The sequence below is a fragment of the Microcaecilia unicolor genome, chromosome 1, assembly GCF_901765095.1.
Source record: "Microcaecilia unicolor chromosome 1, aMicUni1.1, whole genome shotgun sequence".
Classification (NCBI taxonomy): domain Eukaryota; kingdom Metazoa; phylum Chordata; class Amphibia; order Gymnophiona; family Siphonopidae; genus Microcaecilia; species Microcaecilia unicolor.
This window is the reverse complement of record NC_044031.1, coordinates 612780193-612800021: the sequence shown is the minus strand read 5'-3', so window position 1 is coordinate 612800021 and position 19829 is coordinate 612780193. Positions and strand designations below refer to the sequence as shown.

General features: G+C 44.5%; 1 protein-coding gene across 1 annotated transcript; it reads right to left on the bottom strand.

Annotated features, from left to right (window-relative positions):
* Positions 1 to 469: 469 nt before the first annotated feature.
* On the bottom strand, positions 470 to 16056 carry LOC115460469. The gene is given in 5 exon segments (XM_030190226.1): positions 470 to 760; positions 763 to 869; positions 8841 to 9197; positions 11938 to 12060; positions 15948 to 16056. Coding segments are annotated over 5 exon segments (714 nt in total). The 5' UTR covers positions 16000 to 16056; the 3' UTR covers positions 470 to 685.
* Positions 16057 to 19829: the final 3773 nt, after the last annotated feature.

The window sequence follows — 19829 nt, the reverse complement described above, 5'->3', positions numbered from 1 at the left end:
CCAATGGCAGGGGATGTTCAGGCAACCCAGACCTGAAGGCAACCAAAGACCCCTTCTAAAGGTAAACACTCCTCTTTATCTCCTTCCAGTCTCTTCCTCCCTGTCACTCTTCAGTACCAGGGCACTATCTTTCTGCATTTTATTTCACAACCACTCTCCTTGTTCTGGGCTTCCTCCCATTCATAGACCTCTCAGTCACTCCCTCCAGTTACTGTCAACAGGGACTCACACTCTCAGTAATCCCTATATAATGGGGGAATATACATACATATTTCTCTGACCTTTATATGTCACAAACCTGAAATTCTAAGTCAGTTACTGATTTTCTACATGACTTACCACACTCGGGTATTGATCTGGGGAATGGAGGGAGAGAAGAGAGAAAAGTGGAGTTGAGGCTGGGGAGAGAGGAAAGGGACCACCTGTATGATATCACAAATGGGATTCTACTTGCAAAAAGAAACAGTTCTACAACTTTGAGTAACAGCTTTATTTAAACAGAATTTAGTCAGAGATTGATTATGTTATGTTTTGACAAAAAAAAAAATAAAGCAGAGTATTACAGAAATTTTAATTTTTAGTATAGAAATACACACAGGAGTAACTGGTTTATATCTCAGGCACAGAATGAGAGGAAGCCTGGGGTAAATCAGTGACTCTGTTTTCTCCCATGTTAGAGTCCAGCTCACAGCAGGGAGCCAAGGAAACCCACTGAGATGACCAGAGCCAGGTAGCTGATCTTCACTCTGTCACTCCGCTGTAGTTACACAGGTCAGTCTGGCAGCAGGAAATAGAAGTTTTTCCCGTACTGATTTCTTGTATCCCTGGTAAACACATTGGTACACATTGTTTCACCATAAGAGTTTTTCCTATACAGAATATAAAGAAAAGTATTACATGAGAAAAAGTAATTTTCTCTGTAAGTCTGTTCTGGAAAATAATCTCCAATGTGTTAGGGTTCTGGTTTCAGCTACTAATGGTTAATTTATATACACGGTTAAAACATTTCCCATGTAATTTCATATCATTTTTTGCCCAAAATGATGGGGGGGGGGGGGGGGGGGGGGATGGGGAAACAACAACATTTAGGGCCTCTTTTTCAAACCACTCTAGCGGCTCTGGTGCAGTAATGTTGACAAAGCCCATACCCTTCTCCACCACCGCCAACTCCAGGCTCCGCCCTTTCTGCCTCGCCTCACCCCATGCTTGGAATAAACTCCCTGAGCCCATACGCCAGGCCCCCTCCCTGCCCATCTTCAAATCCTTGCTCAAAGCCCACCTCTTCAATGTCGCCTTCGGCACCTAACCACTACACCTCTATTCGGGAAATCTTGACTGCCCCAACTTGACATTTCGTCCTTTAGATTGTAAGCTCCTTCAAGCAGGGACTGTCCTTCTTTGTTAAACTGTACAGCGCTGCGTAACCCTAGTAGCGCTCTAGAAATGTTAAGTAGTAGTAGTAATGGGCTCCGTTGGCATTGCCTCGCGGCTTGATATAAGAGGCCCTTAGGGTTTGGGAGGGGGGGTCCTGTGTTATGAAGAGGGTTGTTTTTTGAACAAACAAAACAACACATCCCATAAGCAACAGAGAGAACTAAACCAAACAATTTTTTTTTCAGTTTAAACTTTTTTTTTTAATTAACTTCTAGAAAATAAAACAAAACATAATTAACACTATAACAAAGATGGATGTCACAGAACAAAGGAATTAAAATATGTAATAATCATAATCATGGAGCATATAGACCAAATAATCCCACTCTAGTTCCCTGCGGCACACAAAGTATTGTTACAACTTAGGTTAACAATTAAGCGTCACTAACTAAACCACATTAAAATATTTTTGAAAGAAAAAAGTTTTTAAATGCCCTCTTCTGGCCCTAGGGACAAGGCTTTCTTTCACCCACTGCCCTGGGAAGACTCCCACACCTTTTGGACTGCCCACAATGAAACACACAAACGGGATAGGCAGCAGGCAGTGACCAGTGGGTTCCCCCACACCCCTTCCTGTCCCCCTTCTCCCTCTCTTTTCCTTCCCTTTATTTAAAAAGGATATGCACCACATCTGTATCAATTCTTCTGAAAGGTGGAATTTACTACAATTGCCGCAGCACAGTTTCACTACAATATTTTCATATTCTGAACCATTTACAGACATCTGCAATATTCAGATTTTCCTTGCCTAATTTACTAACAAATAGAACTGACAAAATGGCCAAGGGAAGATAACCTTGTTCCACTCTCTTGTCAACTGGGGGCTATCTTTATTACTTTAATGGGACTAAAACCTGCTGTATTGTTGTACAACTGCTCAGCACAAGTACCATTGTCCAAGCTGATTACCTTCCACTGTATGACTCTTCGCCCAAGTGGCCGTCCAAGCCTACCCAGTTCTCCACCATTCTCCCCCACCCTGGGCTGTCCAAGTCAGGGTAGTGGTTCTGGTATTCTCAGCTGATCGTAGCATTGTCTTGTACCTTGAGGGTCCTTCTGTCCGTCCAAGAAGGGTGGCCCCTCCCCAATTGACTTCTGATGAGAGCCATCACCCCCATTGGAGAGGGTGTCTCCCTTTAGTCTGCAAACCTTTGTATGGACCATGTTTTTATTGCACACAGTCATTTGGATACCTCCCCCAGCCACTGTGCCGCGACAGGAAAAATCCTGGCGAGTTCCTAAGGGTCGGGTTGGATGGGTGCAGCAGCATCTGCTAACTACAGCAAACAGATGGCGTTCTCCGGTTTTTAAAATATTTTTTCTTCCTGCTTCCTACTGGCCAGTTGGGGCCTGTTCCTAATTGAATGGCCTCTTCCCTTATTCTAACCCTCTTGTTTCTATGCACTACCTATTCCACATCCCTCTCCCTCTCGTTCTCTCTCTTGTAACCCTTGTGCTGCCAGCCCCCTTTGTGGGAGCCCTGCTTTTACTAATTGGGCTGCTTCTCAAACAGGGAAGGCAGTGACTAGTGGGTTCCCCCAACCCCTCCTCCCATCCCCCTTCACCCCCTAGAACTGGGAGGAAGGGAGGCCCTGGAACTCAGAGGGAGGGAGGGGGACCCTGGAACTCGGAGGGAGGGACAGGGGACCCTGGAACTTGGAGGGAGGGAGGGGGGGACCCTAGAACTGGGAGGGAGAGAGAGAGGGATGGGGGACCCTGGAACTCGAAGGGAGGGAGGGGACCCTGGAACTCGGAGGGAGGGAGGGAGGGGAGGGGACCCTGGAACAACAAAGGTAGAAAAAAATCATTTTATTTTCATTTTAGTGTTTGGAATATGTCCAATTTGAGAATTTACATCTGCTGTCTTATTTTGCACTGGGTATACTGGAGCTGTAACAGCTTACAGAAATTATTTATAATGAAAAAAAATCATGTTATTTTTTTTCTCCTATACTAGTATAATACTTTCAATGATGTCTGTTTATATGCGCCATGGCTGGTATAAGGGGTGTGGCTAATGTGGGGGGTGGCTATCATAGGGGTGGCTATCATAGGGGTGGCTTTTTTTTTTTTTGCAGTTTTCACACAGACAGCGTCTGGTAGGATTGAACAAACTCTCAGTGGTGGCTGGCAATTTACTCAGACTGTCTGAACATTCCTGCTCATATATTGTGAAGACACACTTTGACCCCTAAGGCAGGCGCTTGTGCGCCGAAACACGGCCCGTGTTGGGTCTTTTTCACAATAAAGGACTGCCATTGTCTCTTTCTTGAAGGCCCAGTGTTGCTTTTTCTTGTTTATATCATAGGGGTGGAGCCATATGTGGTGACCCCGCCCATAATGAGTACCGGCACCTTTTTGTACACAAAAACAAGCACTTTTTAAAACAAATAGGAGGAAATATTTTTTTCACTCAATGAATAGTTAAGCTCTGGAACTCTTTGCCGGAGGATGTGGTATCTGGGTTTTAAAAAGGTTTGGACAAATTCCTGGAGGAAAAGTCCATAGTCTGCCATAGTCTGCTATTGAGACAGACCTAGGGCAAGCAGTTGCTTCCTACGATTTGTAATATGGAAAACAGGATACTGGGCTAGGTGGACCATTGGTCTGACCCAGTGTGGCTACTCTTATGTTCTTATGACCAAGTCCCCCTGATGGTTGGGGGGATTGCTGTTCTGTTCTGTATGCTTCGTACGATGGTGCAAGGGACCAGAACTGTGTAAACTTAAAGTGTGAGAGAGCATCCACAATATTATTTTGGACCCCCAGGGACATGTGACACTCTAAAGTTTATGTTGAAGCACATGCAAATGAGGACAAATTCCCAGAGCAAGGTAATGACATAGGAGGTTCTCGCTGACCGCCTATTTATCTCCACCATTGCCATGTAGTCTGAGTGGAATATGATGGCTCTGTTAGCTATGCTCAGTGCCCACATGCTTCTAGAGTTCTAGAAAAGTGATATTACTCGTGATACCCGCCATGTGCCAACCTTCAGGCCAATATTCTGCTGATCATTCCTAAAGAAAATGCCAAACTCATGCTCCATGGAGGCTTCAGTGAAAAGTTGTAATTCTTTGTTAAGCGCCAGGGGAGCTTGCCAGAATGCAAGACCGTTAAAGGATGTAGGTAAGGTATCTCATATGTGTAAATCATCTCTTATGCTTGCCATTATCCTTATAAAGTGATAACTCTTCTTAACGCCCACTGTTGCTAGTGCTAGGTGGCAAGAAAAAAATGTGGCCCATTTGAACCACTCTTGTGGCGAAAGTAAGCAGGCCCAGTAGGGACTGATAGAGCTTCAAGGTGACTTTTTGGCTTCAGAAAAGGAACCAATTTCCTCTTGCAGTCTAGAGAGCTTGTCCTGCGGCAATCTGGAAACCTGGTGGACTGCATCCAACTCGATCCCTTGGAATGTGAGGGAAGTCAGTGGCCCAATTGTTGTTTCTTCCGCGAGTGGGTTGCTAAATTGTGTGGTTCTGGTTTGAAAAGCATGTAGTACTGCTTGACAGTTGTGACCTTCTTTGCTGATCAAAAAGAAGTCGTCAAGGTAGTGTATCAAACAAGAGTGACCTACCACCTGTTCAACCACCCAGTGGACAAATGTGCTAACTACTCAAAGAAACTACATGAAATGGAGCAGCCCATGGGGAGGCAGTTATCAAAACAGAAGTATTCTCCCAGACAGAATCTGAGTGCACTGGGAGCAGATGGAAGGCGGATTTGATACCTGCTTTCGCTAGCTGGGCCCGAGGACCACTGCGATGAATCATTTTTATTACCTGATCTATGGATGCATATTACACGGAACACAGTAAGGTGTATCTGTATTGTTCACAGATACACCTTCTGGGTAGGACAGTTTCTGAGTTATATGGAATTTTCCCATCTCTTTTTTTTTGGTATGATGCCAAAAGGGGATATAATCAAATCAGGTAGTGGTGTAATTTGGAAAGGGCCAGCCACCCTGCCCACATCAATTACTTTTTGTATTTTTGCTTTTGCAGTGTCATAATACAATTGGATTGATGCTGCGTTGTGCAGGATGTGCGAGAGATGATCTGGCATAAGGAATTGGGAAGCCCTTGGAGAAACCGGAGATGAGCTTGTTCCTTGTCGGGGTATTGTGCTACCAAGGATGCATGGCTTCTAGCGTAATTGGAGATATTGCTAGGGTTCTCGTGCTGGTGATAAGGCTGTTGCTGCATTGGGGGGCATCTATTCTTTTGTGATCTACACTGGGATTCTGGGGGAGGAGCATCACAATGGGAGCAAGTGTGCCGAAATCAATAGAGGTTCCATGTGCATTGGGAAGTATTGTATTGCTTGCATATCCTTTTGCTGTAGGGGCGGGAAATCTATGGCTCGTGGACGAGGGAGCATTGGCAGAGGACAGGAACCTATCCAGGCTAAATGGTCTGAAGAACATCATCTCATCCAACAATAAGTCAACCACTCTATGTCACCAAGATATGGATGCATTCTCTGCAATGCTCTTCCTGAATCTGATATCATAACTGAGCTAGGCCCACCCCACATAGCACTTATGAGCTCTTGTTATCGTAACCAGGTATCTGATTGAGTATGGACTCATCTCTGGCTTTTTTTCAACTACCACACTTATATATATACTAGTAAAAAAGGCCCGTTTCTGGAGCGAATGAAACGGGCGCTAGCAAGGTTTTCCTCCCCAACACCCCCCTTCCTCCCTCCCTCCCTCCCTCCCTCCCTACCCGTTCGTCGTTCTGAAGCCACTGACGCCATTGCTCCGCACCTCGTGAATGCACCTTCATCACCTTCTTAGTGTTTTCGGTGGCTTCACTACCACGAACCCTTCATGAAGGAAGTGACGTCAGTGTCCTCAGAACGTTGAGGGTGAGTTTTATTATATAGGATGTGAAAGGCTGAAACCCAGTTGTTGATGGATTTAAAAATTCTAGGTTTGCATTCCCTGTCAGTGCATCTATGCTCCAGGGGCCTGGAGTCTACACTGAGGGGCATAATCGAACATGGGTGCCCATCTTCATGGACGCCCATCTCCGTGGATGGGCACGCGAAGGGGTGGGAGAAACCGTATTTTCGAAAAAAGATGGGCGTCCATCTTTTTTTTCGATAATACAGTTTGTGGCGGGCAAATGCATTGGATTTGGGCGGATTAGAGCTGGGCGGTATCGGTTTTCAGTGATAATGGAAACCGAAGGCGCCCATCTCAAATCCGCCCAAATCTGATGCATTGGGTCGTGGGAGGGGCCAGGATTCGTAGTGCACTGGTCCCCCTCACATGGCAGGACACCAACCGGGCACCCTAGGGGGCACTTGTAAAAAGTAAAAAAAAAAAATTGAAAGACCTGCCAAGTCCATAGCTCCCTTCCCTTGTGTGCTGAGCTCCCCAAATGTCCCCCCAAACCCACTGCCCACAAGTCTACACCATTACCATAGCCCTAAGGGGTGAAGGGGGGCACCTACATGTGGGTACAGTGGCTTTGGAGGGCTCAACATTAAGCACCAGAAGTGTAACAGGTAGGGGGGGATGGGCCTGGGTCCACCTGGCTGAGGTCCACTGCACCCACTAACAACTGCTCCAGGGACCTGCATACTGAGCTGGGTATGACATTTGAGGCTGGCATACAGGCTGGAAAAAAAAAGTTTTTAAAGTTCTTTTTTTGGTGGGAGGGGGTTAGTGACCACTGGGGAAGTCAGGGGAGGTCATCCCCGATTCCCTCCGGTGGTCATCTGGGACTTGTTCATGAAAAAAAGGGTAAAAAAAAAGTGCCCTAAATTCTCGCTACTGCCGGCCATTGTTTGTTATCGGCCGAAGGCGCCCATTTCTCCTCGGCCGATAAACACGCCCCAGTCCCGCCTTCACTACACCTCTGATACGCCCCCATCAACTTTGTTCGTTCCCACGACGGACTGCAGTTGGAGGCGCCCAAAATTGGCTTTCGATTATACGATTTGGGCGCCCATGGGAGAAAGGCGCTCATCTCCCGATTTGGGTCGGAATATGGGCGCCTTTCTCTTTCGAATATAAGCTGGACTATCATCTTCCTGATCCCTAAGCAGCAATAAAAAAAATATCAATAAATTCTCTTTTCCAAATTGTTTGCTTAATGTTCAGTGGAACACTTTTCACCAGAGAGTTGACTCCACAGAACACATCCTCGCTACCCTCTTTTTTGTTCATATCTACCACATGTCCCCCTGGCTTGTCCTGCAGTATTTCGGGTAATGCGGTCATGGCGTATATGACCATCTGCTGGCTGGATGTGTTAATTGCTACTTAAGTGGTGGTAGCAGAGTTGCTGGTCACCCATACGGCTTGCACAGGCGCACCCTGTCAGACTTGTGAGTTATTGTACCAAGTAGAGCGCTGCTGAGCCTGGTACTCGGACCAGGTTCTGCTTGGCGGCTGGACAACCCCGGGTTTCACCTACGCTGACTGCCGTTCCGCAGAGGTTGAGCTCCTAGGTGCGGGCGGCCTGCAGGATTTATGGGACAGAGCTGGAAGCGGGGTGATGAATGTATCAGCCAGGCAGGCAGCAGGTCAAGAGAGTAATCCAGGTACAAGCAGTAGTCAGTAGGCAGGCGGCAGGTAAGAGAGTAATACAGGTACAGCCGAAAGTCAGTAGGCAAGTGGCAGGCAAAAGAGTAATCCAGATGCAGGCGAAAGTCAGTAGGCAGGCAAGAGAGTAATCCAGGTGCAGGCGAAAGTCAGTAGGCAGGTGGCAGGCAAGAGAGTAATCTAGGTAAAGGCAAAGTCAGTAGGCAGGCAGCAGGCAAGAGAGTAATCCAGGTATAGGCAAAGTCAGCAACGAGGGACCAGTAGATAAGAAGCAGACTACAGAGTTAGAAACACTTACCAAAGTAGAAGCCGAAGCAAGGAGTCCAGGGAGAGCTCAGCTGAGTGCTGGCGTCTGACATCAGCAGGGAGAAGGGGCACAGCCATATGACTAGAGCAGGGGAAGGAGGAACCGGAAGACCAATAGGAGAGAAGCAAGGGAAGTCAGGCAGAGGAAAAGCAGACCCAGGTGGGTGGAAGCAAAGGAATCAAGGAGCCTGGAAGCCAGGCAGAGAGAGAGAGAGCAGAAACAGGTGCATGGAAGGAGCCTGCAACTACCACTCTCTGAACAAACCCAGAGAGAACTACACACACAGGGCTCAGGCAGTGCCAGTCAAGTGTGCATGATGACGGGACCCCGCACAGCCCAAGGACGCCACTTGCGTTGAGGTAGGGGACATGACACATCCATAGCACTGGCCTGTTTTGATGCCACCTTTCTCTAGTTAAAATACTGTATCCTGAATGACAGTTGCTAGCGATATGTCATCATCACCTGATTCACCTGCGGGGGTAGTGGGTGCATCAAGGGGGCCCACTGGAGTGATAGGGATATTGGTGGACTCACCCATTGAAGTAAGCGGTGGTTTGGTCAGTATGTGTGGAGTGTTGGTCCATCCTTGCGGGATGTTAGCCTCTAATAGAGATGACAATGTTGAACGCAAAGGTGTCGCCTGGGTGGATGGCAGTTTTTCAGGCTGGCAAGCAGCTGTGTTACGAAGTCGTTGCATCACAACTGTAGAACCATGAATGCTGACTTGCTGATGCAATTCTTGTATCAGTGCATCTATTGAGGTCTGTGCTTGCATGCCATCCATTTGTGTCGGCACAGTGGCCTTAGGCATGTGTGTTGTGGTAGATTCAGAAGCTCCAGTTGCAGTTTTCTCACTGGATGCCTTGTTCGAAGTCTCAGCAGATGGCGGTGCTAGAGGGGGAAAAAAGGAAAGTTAGTGCAGCATTGGACTTCCAACTGTCACCATTGGTCCCCGTCTCCTTTGTAGCTTTATATGTAAGATGGCTGGGGGCACACCACAAAATATACATTAAAACAAAAAAAAGAATGTTTTTATTCCCCTTTTATCAGTATAGATAGATAGATAGATAGATAGATAGATAGATAGATAGATAGATAGATAGATAGATAGATAGTTTTGCCACTGTTAAGGCTCAAAATGGAGAACTACCCTCTTGGCCGACCTTCTCAATATGTCCGAGAGATAAATACAACATGTCTAATGCAGAGAATATCTTATTAATATGGCTGCTGCAGTATGCGCTATTGGAAGACCTCCCCAGTATGGCTGCCCTGCAGTTGACCTCCCCAATATGGCTGTTGCAATAGAAAACATACACCCAGAGGTGGGGGGAGGGGGATGGAAAAGGCAGGGAGCAGCAACATGTAAGGCGCATGTAACAGAACACCCTGTACTGCCGCCAAACCCATTCCTTCCCCCTGTCTTTCCCTTTTGCTACTCCCACTAACCAGTTCCACAATACCACGTGTCCGAAGGCCCAGCACTCTCACCCCCTGCTGGCCGAGTGCCCAGCAGCCATGCACCAGCCGCACATTAGCGCCACCTAACAAACAAGACATCCAGCATAAGCAAGTATGGAGATATAAACCTTTTCAACTTCCTCAGAGCTACTGCACCACAACTGAAAAATGCGTTGGAAAGGCAGTACTGAGCTATAGTGTCCACTGACTCACCCAGTACTGACACACTACTGCCCTCCTGTCCTGGAGAAACTTGCAGAGCTTCCACAAAGCCCCAGAGTAATGGACACCAGAACACAGGATCTGATCTTCTTCCTCTGGATAAGTATGTTTTCTTCCTTTCTTGATCTGACACATTATGTAGCTGTGTCTGGCAGCTGCAGCAAACAGATGGTGTCTGCTCTGTCTCCATTTTTAAAAAAATTCTTCCTGCTTCCTATTGGCCAGTTGGGGCCTGTTCCTAATTAGTTGGCCTGTTTCCTTATCCTTCCTCTCTTGTTTCTATGCCCTACCTATCCCCCTCCCTCTCCCACATCCCCTTCCTTGTAACCCTTGTGCTGCCAGCCTCCTTTGTGGGAGCCCTGCTTTTACTAATTGGGCTCCTGACTAAGACAAGTCAGTAAAATGCAGGTTCTTTTAATAAGCTGAAATTAAACAGCATACGACAAACTTCTGCATAAAGGTACACCCAAATATTCCTGAGTGTTTCTTGCAATCTCTTACTTAAGACCTCTACCTGACCTGGCTCTAACTCACAATCCAGGCCAGGTTTTTCCACTGGTCCAACATAGAATAACTCTAAGCACAGCTTACTATATAAATAAGGAGTAAAAGCAGAGGCATAGCTAGGGCTGGGGGGACACACTACCAGAACCCTTATCCACACCTCTCGCTTAGACTATTGCAAATTGCTTCTCACAGGTCTCTCACTTAGCCATCTTTCTCCTCTTCAATCTATTCAAAATTCTCCTGCACGACTTATATTCCGCCAGTGTCGCTATGCTCATATTAGCCCTCTCCTCAAGTCACTTCACTGGCTTCCTATCTGTTTCCACATACAGTTCAAACTCCTCTTATTGACTTATAAGTGCATTCACTCTGCAGCTCCTCGGTACCTCTCCATTCTTATCTCTCCCTACATTCCTGCCCGGGCACTCTGATCATCAGGCAAATCTCTCTTATCTGTGCCCTTCTCCTCCACTGTGAACTCCAGACTCTGTTCCTTTTATCTTGCTGCATCATATGCCTGGAATAGACTTCCTGAGCCGGTACGTCAAGCTCCATCTCTGGCCGTCTTCAAATCTAGGCTAAAAGCCCACGTTTTTGATGCTGCTTTTAACTCCTAACCCTTACTCACTTGTTCAGTGCCCATGTTTTATCATCCCCACCTTAGTTATTCCCTTATCTCTTATTTGTCCTGTTTGTCTGTCCTAATTAGATTGTAAGCTCTGTCAAGCAGGGACTGTCTCTTCATGTTCAAGTGTATGGCGCTGCGTATGTCTAGTAGCGTTATAGAAAGGATAATAGTAGTAAGTAGTAGAACCTTTGTAATACCCATGGTGAATTGCACATGTCCTGACCTGGACACCTCTATTCCCATCTCTCACATCATAGTAACATAGTAGATGACGGCAGAAAAAGACCTGCATGGTCCATCCAGTCTGCCCAACAAGATAAACTCATATGTGCTACTTTTTGTGTATACCTTACCTTGATTTGTACCTGTCCTTTTCAGGGCACAGACCGTATAAGTCTGCCCAGCACTATCCCCGCCTTCCAACCACCAGCCCCGCCTCCCACCACCGGCTGTGGCACAGACCATATAAGTCTACCCAGCACTATCCCCGCCTCCCGCCACCGGCTCTGCCACCCAATCTCGGCTAAACTCCTTAGGATCCATTCCTTCTGAACAGGATTCCTTTATGTTTATCCCACGCGTGTTTGAATTCTGTTACCGTTTTCATTTCCACCACCTCCTGCGGGAGGGCATTCCAAGCATCCACTACTCTCTCCTTTCTAAAACTGTGCTTTTAATCTTGCATCTCATGGAGCTCTCCTAATTCCTGGCTTTCTACTGTAAGTAGCAGACTTCCTTCTCATCCTCAGGTGCTATGAGGAGTATTCATAGAGTAATTACAGTGTACACGGGAGTGTGTGCAGTGCAACTTACCATATACTGAAGCAATAGCAGTCAGACAGTATTTGTCCAGTGATGAGCAAGTTTTTTCTATAAGACAGTTACTGTTGTTTTGTTCTACTATGTCCTTGCAGGTGTAGCATTTCAAAGAGTCAGCTGTAAGAAAACACATAAATGTAATAAGATTAATCAATATTTTATTTGTTACATTTGTATCCCACATTTTCCCACCTATTTGCAGGCTCAATGTGGCTTACATAATACTGTAAAGGCATTTGCTACACTTACATCATTTACATTAGCTGACAATACGGCTATTGTTTTTCAGCGTATTTGCAAGACAGAGGATAACCAAAGGATTTTACAGCAAGATCCTTGCACTAAATTTTCCTGTTGTTAATCACTACCCTGCAACATCAGAGATTCATCCAGACCCCTGAGGCAGGCTTTCGGGCCAAAACACGGCCTTGTCGGATTGAGTTTTAAGCATCTTCAATAAAGACTTCTTTGTTATCCTCCTTGGATTTACCTCACTGTTTTCTTTCTTTTTATTCAGTGCATAACATGACGAGAATGAACCTTGCTCTCAAGCAATGTACCCTCTCATTTTTGCTGGCAGTATAGCCTATGTTCACAATAAAGAAAGCCAGCATGTGCACTCCCTTTCTGACCCATGTGCACACAAACAGGCACACAGCTTAGAGGGAACATTGCTGTTAAGACAGTAAGGGGCCCTTTTACCAAGCTGCGGGAAAAAGGGCCCTGCACTGGCTGTGGGGGCTGTTTTTCCCCGCACGCAGTAAGAGATGGGAAGCCCTTACCATCACCCATTGAGGTGGTGATAAGGGCTCCTGTGCTAACTTGGTGGTAACCGGTCAGCATGCAGCAATGCCCGATTACCACCGGGTTACCGCCATGTAAGCCGTTTCTGGGGGTTTTCTTTTTCCCCAGGAAATGGTGCTCACTCAGGTGCCATCTGCCACATTGGGCCAGTGGCAGTCCTGAAAGAGTGAGCAGTAAGCTCGTGTTGGGCTTACTGCCACTCTGTAAAAGGGCCCCAAAAGGCCCTGTCTACTAAGGTGCGCTGGAATTCATTGCCAGAGAATGTGGTAAAGGTGGTTAGCTTAGCAGAGTTTTAAAAAGGTTTGGATGGCTTTCTAAAGGAAAAGTCCATAGACCGTTATTAAATGGACTTGGGGAAAATCTACTATTTCTGGGATAAGCAGTATAAAATGTTTTGTACATTTTTGGGATCTTGCCGGGTATTTGTGACCTGGATTGGCCACTGTTGGAAACAGGATGCTGGGCTTGATGGACCTTTGGTCTTTCCCAGTATGGCAATACTTATGTACTTATGTACGTGCGGCCACGGGGGCCTGGGCCTCCGTAGATTTGGCCCTGGACCCCCCCCCCTGCCGATGACCCTCTCGACCCTCCCTCCCGCCGCCAACCCGCTGTCGCCGTTGCCTACCTTTGCTGGCGGGGGACCCCAACCCCCACTAGCCGAGGTCCTCTTCTTCCGGCGCAAGGCATCATTCTGTTTCTGAGTCTGACATTCTGCACAGAACGAAGCCTTGCGCCGGAAGAAGAGGACCTCGGCTGGCGGGGGTTGGGGTGCCCCACCAGCAAAGGTAGGTGACGGCAACAGCGGGTTGGCAGCGGGAGGGGGGTCGAGGGAGTCGTCGGCAGGGGGGGGGTCAAAGTTGTTGTTGGTGGTGGTGGCGGCGGCAGGGGGGTCGGCAATGGCAGGGGGGTTGGCGGCACCGGGGGGGACTAAAATGTGCCCCCTCACCTCAGGCTCTGGACCCCTCCCGCCGGTCTGGCTATGCCCCTGTGTGCTAGCATTTTAGAGCGTGCACATCCTGATTTTTAAATTAAGTGTGGACTGGGTGTATTTGAGAAATGCCCACAATCTGCCCGTTCCATGATCATGCCCCCTTTTCAACTATGTGACAGACTTTATGCGCATCAAGTTGCAGAATACGCTTAGACAGTTGTGCATATAAATTATAATTAATGCCAATTAGTGTTAATAATTGTTAACTGGCAATTATCAGTGCTCATTGGCTTCTTAACTAATTCTGCTGTGCATGCAAATCTGGAATATGACCAGATTTGTGTGCACAACTTAAGTCACGCTATAGAGAATCCAGGAGATAACATGCTTATGACGTGTTATTGTGTGCTGGATGCAATAGTGTACAGCAATTGCTTTATATGCTATACTTCTGGACTAAGTCAGACTCCTGGCGCAGCCCATAGGCCAAAACACGGGCCATGTCGAGTCAACTTAGAAGTTAATAAAGGGTGCCGCACATGATTGGTGGCTGTTTTGTCTTCACTGGTCATCTCCATTGTGTCCTTCTTGTGCCTTATTGTGGGCACCATTTACTGAATTCCCTCCCAATATGACTATTACTTCTGATATGCAGATGGCATTGGACAGTTTTCATTTCTTTGCAGCTCAATGGTTATATAACGTGTAGATTTTTTACTGGTTTGAGCAGTAACATTATTTTAAACTTCTTTTGCATACCAAGGCGCTAAAACTTGGAAAGAGCTACTGGTGGAATTTCAACGTACTTCTAACTATTATAATTTTCGTAAATTTGTGAAAACTTATTTATTTAGCAAAGGTGTCCCGTATTAATAATTTAATAATTAAGATGTTACAGTCAGATTAAGATTTAAGATTATAATGTAATTCCTAGATGTTTTTTTCTAGCTTTCTTACTATGTGATCCATTTAGAACCATAAGGGTACATAGTAGAATATGAATTTCAATATTATGTTATATCAGTGTGTACCAGTAACCCCTATATCTATAATAAACTAGTAATTATTTCAACACAGGTGATGTACTGGATATAACTGTCACTGCTGTGTATTATATGTGCTGAAACTTTCTCTCAGAGGAGCTGCACTTAACACAAGACTATCTCTACTTCAGGCAGCAGGTGAAAGCCTGGTTCTTCTCCCAACCATTTAATGGCTGTGATGATGGGCTAGCTTGCCACACACCAGTTCCACATACCGTATTCAACTGTACATATAATTTGCCCTCAGTCTAGCCACCCACTTATTTATCCCAGTGCCTTGTCTTACCCATCTTGTCTGTCTATATGCCCCTATGGATGGATGAGGGTGCAAGGAACGGCAAAATTAGGACTTAATTTAGAGAAGAGGTTTGACACCTGCAGAGGATATGGAAACCAGGGCTGTAGGAATGGAAATGTAAGGAAATAGATGCATAAAGGTAAACTATATCAGAAAGTGATGCCTCTAATTAAGCAGATGGTAAAATGCATTTCCAAAAGAACAAAAACCTGCAGTAACACCAGGGTAGCAGAGAGAGAAAGAGAGAGAGAGAGAAAGAGAGAAAGAGAGAGAGAGAGAGAGAGAGAGAGAGAGAGAGAGAGAGACCTTTATACCTAGTTACCTATCTGTGGCGTATATACATAAACATACATATATATTTTGACACACTATCAATTTCTTTGTGGCAATAATGTATATTTTGTTTATGTAGGTTGGTCTGTCCCTTCTCCTGCCTCGTAAGATGTTTCAATTGTACTTTGCTGACATCCTGAGCATCATATCTATATTATAAAAATGTTCTACTGTGCTGCCTATTATGTTGTATCATTTTGTTCTGCTGACACTGTATCATTTTTATATGAATGTTCTACTGTGCTGTTTTAATGTATACATTAATAATACGGCATTGTGTCATTGCTATTTCTAGGATTTAATTTGCTTATTTTCAAGTTCACCTCACTGTCCTAACTGCATTACTCTGACATTCAGCCATTTTCCTGTTGTTATGCTGTTAATATAACTTATTTACTTCAAGCCATACTTTACTGTCTTAGACAAATGTCTTCATAATATGAATTAATACAGTCAAATAAATTAATACATGCAGTTCTAAGAAAATAATATAAATGATTAAACTATATATGAAAACTCTGAATGCAAAAAAGGCTGTAACAGTTCTAAAGGTAAAGGGGGACAGGAGATTCAGTCCTTGTATCTCACTTACCGGTGTGCAGACACAGAACTATGACCAGCAGAAAGAACAGAAAGGTCTTCATTTTCAGCTGATGCCTTCAGACTACAGTGGACAGGGTCAACTCGGGCAGTCTTATATACCCTGTTGGTAAATGCTCCTGGGTTCATTATGCAACTGCATATTAACTCAAAAGGAAGTGATACTGACTACTACAATATTTCACTTAGGGTCACATATAGCCAGGGCTTTTTTTGAGGGGGTACTTGGGGGTACTGAGTACCGGCACCTTTTCCATTGTTAATTAAAATTGACCCATGGACCCAAAGTTTTAATGAAAGAGCTCAGGCTCTACACACCAATTCTGCCTTGTCATAGATTCTGCAACTGGTTGCAGGGGGCCTGGCTGTTGTGGGGTGATCACCCCACCTCTGAAGGGTGGCCTAGCATTTGAGTACCGGAACCTTTTTTGCTAGAAAAAAACGCACTGTGTATAGCTGAAATTCGGGTATAAAATCTTTCTATGAATATGTAAAATTATGACATAATAGCCCATGATTATTGCTTGATTTCTGTCATAGTAATGTAGAGGGGCATTTTCAATATGACATATCTCAGACTTTGAACATTTTGCGCTAAACATCTCAAATCTGACTAGGAAATAAGCCCATTTTCAAAAAAATAAAATACTGTTTCAAACAAGATTTTGCGCTTTGTACAGGTTTTTTGTTGTCCATTTTTGAAAAAAAAAAAAAAAATACAAGTACAAAACATACAGAATCAAGCCATTGAGATGTAGGAGGGGCCAGCATTCTTAGTAAACTGGGCCTCCAGACATCTCAGGAGAACAATGGGGCACTGCTATGAACTTCCTATAAATGCTTCCAGGTACACATTTCACTGTTACTCCCTTATCTTGTCTTCTGAACCCTCCAAAACCCACTGCCCCCAACTGTGCACCACTACAATAGCGTGAATACAATCGAACTGAACAAAAGCAGTGTTCTAGAGCAAAAGCAGTAACCTAATACCAAAAAAACCGCTCTAGCAAAATTAACAAATTGGTGCTTATTTGTTAAAAAATGGAGAAAAGCCCTCAGAAACCGTAGGCCAGATTGCCAATAGGTTTAGAGCGTGGTTAGAGCTTGTATCAACTTATAACACACGCTACAGTTCAATCACTGGGCAAAAAAACTCCATTTGAAAAACAGGGCTCATAAAGTTTTTATCACCTCAAATTGATTTGTAAATACACAAAAGGATTTTCTTTCAATATATTTTTTAAATATTTTTTTCTCTGAATGTTTTTTACACATCAGCATATCAAAAAAGGAACACTTAGCTTTATAGTGTGTTAAGACCAGGCACTCATCACTGTCCGTTCTACGGGAACCCGTTTCGCCTAGAAATGTGGCTTCTTCAGGAACGGAGTGCTGTTGAAATATGCTGAGAATCTAAGATGAACAAAAATCAAAACGTAATCAAAAGATGAAAGAAAACGATATAGTGATTACACACCTAAAACTCACACCATGGTCAAAGTTACTTTTAGCCAGACGTCTGCAATGCTTCAAGATGGCGCCTTGGCGTCCACGTACAATCAGCTGACTAAAGTACTGTCATGCACGTTACGTATCGGGTGTTAGTAAAAGTGGTGCCAATCAATGGCGTTGTTTAGCCCGTTAGGTTCCAGAGTGTCAAGTTCAAAGATCCACCTTGCCTCCCTTCTTAATAAAGTCAGTTTCCGATTGCCTCCTCTTTGATGTTTACCCACTTGATCTAGGACTGAGCAACGTAAATCTTCAAATTTATGATTTAAAGAAATGCAGTGTTGCACAATAGGCTCTTTGACAGCGGATCTGCGAATGTTGGATCTGTGTTCCATGATCCTGACTTTTAATGGTCTCGTTGTCATGCCGATGTAAGTCTTATTGCAAGGACAACAAAGAGAATATATAACATGATCAGAAGAACAATTTGTAAATTGCAATAACTTGTGAATTTTATTGGTTTTAGGATTGACAAATTGCTTTGTCTGTACAGTGATATGGCATATCGGACAATGTCCGCATTTATGATGTCCTAGGACTTGTTTCTTGTGAGCAATGAAACGGCTTGCGTCTGCTGGGCTGATGATTTCTTTAATGTTGTTCGTTCTGACAAACGCAATGCGTAAATTGGTATTTTCAAATGTGCTCATTGATCTCATAATGTCCCATCTATTTTTGATCAGATTTGCAAGGTGGGGACTGTGCTCGGTATAACGCATGACCATGGTGAGATGATTATCATCTGTTTGGTGTTTAGATGTGCTTCTCAAGAGTAAATCTCTGTCATTGCACTTGGCTCTGCGGTATGCCTTTTTAAGGACAGACTTAGAATAGCCCCCCTTGCAAATCCTAAAACCAATAAAATTCACAAGTTATTGCAATTTACAAATTGTTCTTCTGATCATGTTATATATTCTCTTTGTTGTCCTTGCAATAAGACTTACATCGGCATGACAACGAGACCATTAAAAGTCAGGATCATGGAACACAGATCCAACATTCGCAGATCCGCTGTCAAAGAGCCTATTGTGCAACACTGCATTTCTTTAAATCATAAATTTGAAGATTTACGTTGCTCAGTCCTAGATCAAGTGGGTAAACATCAAAGAGGAGGCAATCGGAAACTGACTTTATTAAGAAGGGAGGCAAGGTGGATCTTTGAACTTGACACTCTGGAACCTAACGGGCTAAACAACGCCATTGATTGGCACCACTTTTACTAACGCCCGATACGTAACGTGCATGACAGTACTTTAGTCAGCTGATTGTACGTGGACGCCAAGGCGCCATCTTGAAGCATTGCAGACGTCTGGCTAAAAGTAACTTTGACCATGGTGTGAGTTTTAGGTGTTTAATCACTATATCGTTTTCTTTCATCTTTTGATTACGTTTTGATTTTTGTTCATCTTAGATTCTCAGCATATTTCAACAGCACTCCGTTCCTGAAGAAGCCACGTTTCTAGGCGAAACGGGTTCCCGTAGAACGGACAGTGATGAGTGCCTGGTCTTAACACACTATAAAGCTAAGTGTTCCTTTTTTGATATGCTGATGTGTAAAAAACATTCAGAGAAAAAAATATTTAAAAAATATATTGAAAGAAAATCCTTTTGTGTATTTACAAATCAATTTGAGGTGATAAAAACTTTATGAGCCCTGTTTTTCAAATGGAGTTTTTTTGCCCAGTGATTGAACTGTAGCGTGTGTTATAAGTTGATACAAGCTCTAACCACGCTCTAAACCTATTGGCAATCTGGCCTACGGTTTCTGAGGGCTTTTCTCCATTTTTTAACAAATAAGCACCAATTTGTTAATTTTGCTAGAGCGGTTTTTTTGGTATTACACCACTACAATAGCCCCTATGGGTGAAGGGGGCACCGTAGGGTTTTGGTAAGTTTTTTTTTTTTGGGGGGGGGGGGGGGGGCTACATTTTGCACCACACGAACAAATGGCTAGAAATGTAAGGAGGGGTGACAAAAATTTCTTCAGGTATATTAGTGAAAGGAGGAAGACTAAAAAGGGAATTGTGAGACTGAAAGATGCTGTGAACCACTATGTAGATAGCGATGAAGAAAAAGCAAATTTGCTAAATAGATACTTTTGTTCTGTTTTCACAGAAGAAAATCCTGGAGAAGGACCACGATGGACTGGCAAAAGTACAAATGAAAATGGAGTAGATATAGCACCGTTCACGGAAGAGTGTGTGTATAAACAACTTGAAAAGCTAAAGGTGGACAAAGTCATGGGACCAGACGGGATCCACCCCAGGATATTAAAAGAGCTCAGAGAGGTTCTGGGGGGTCCTCTTAAAGATTTGTTTAATAAATCATTGGAAACGGGAGAGGTTCCGTGGGATTGGAGAACAGC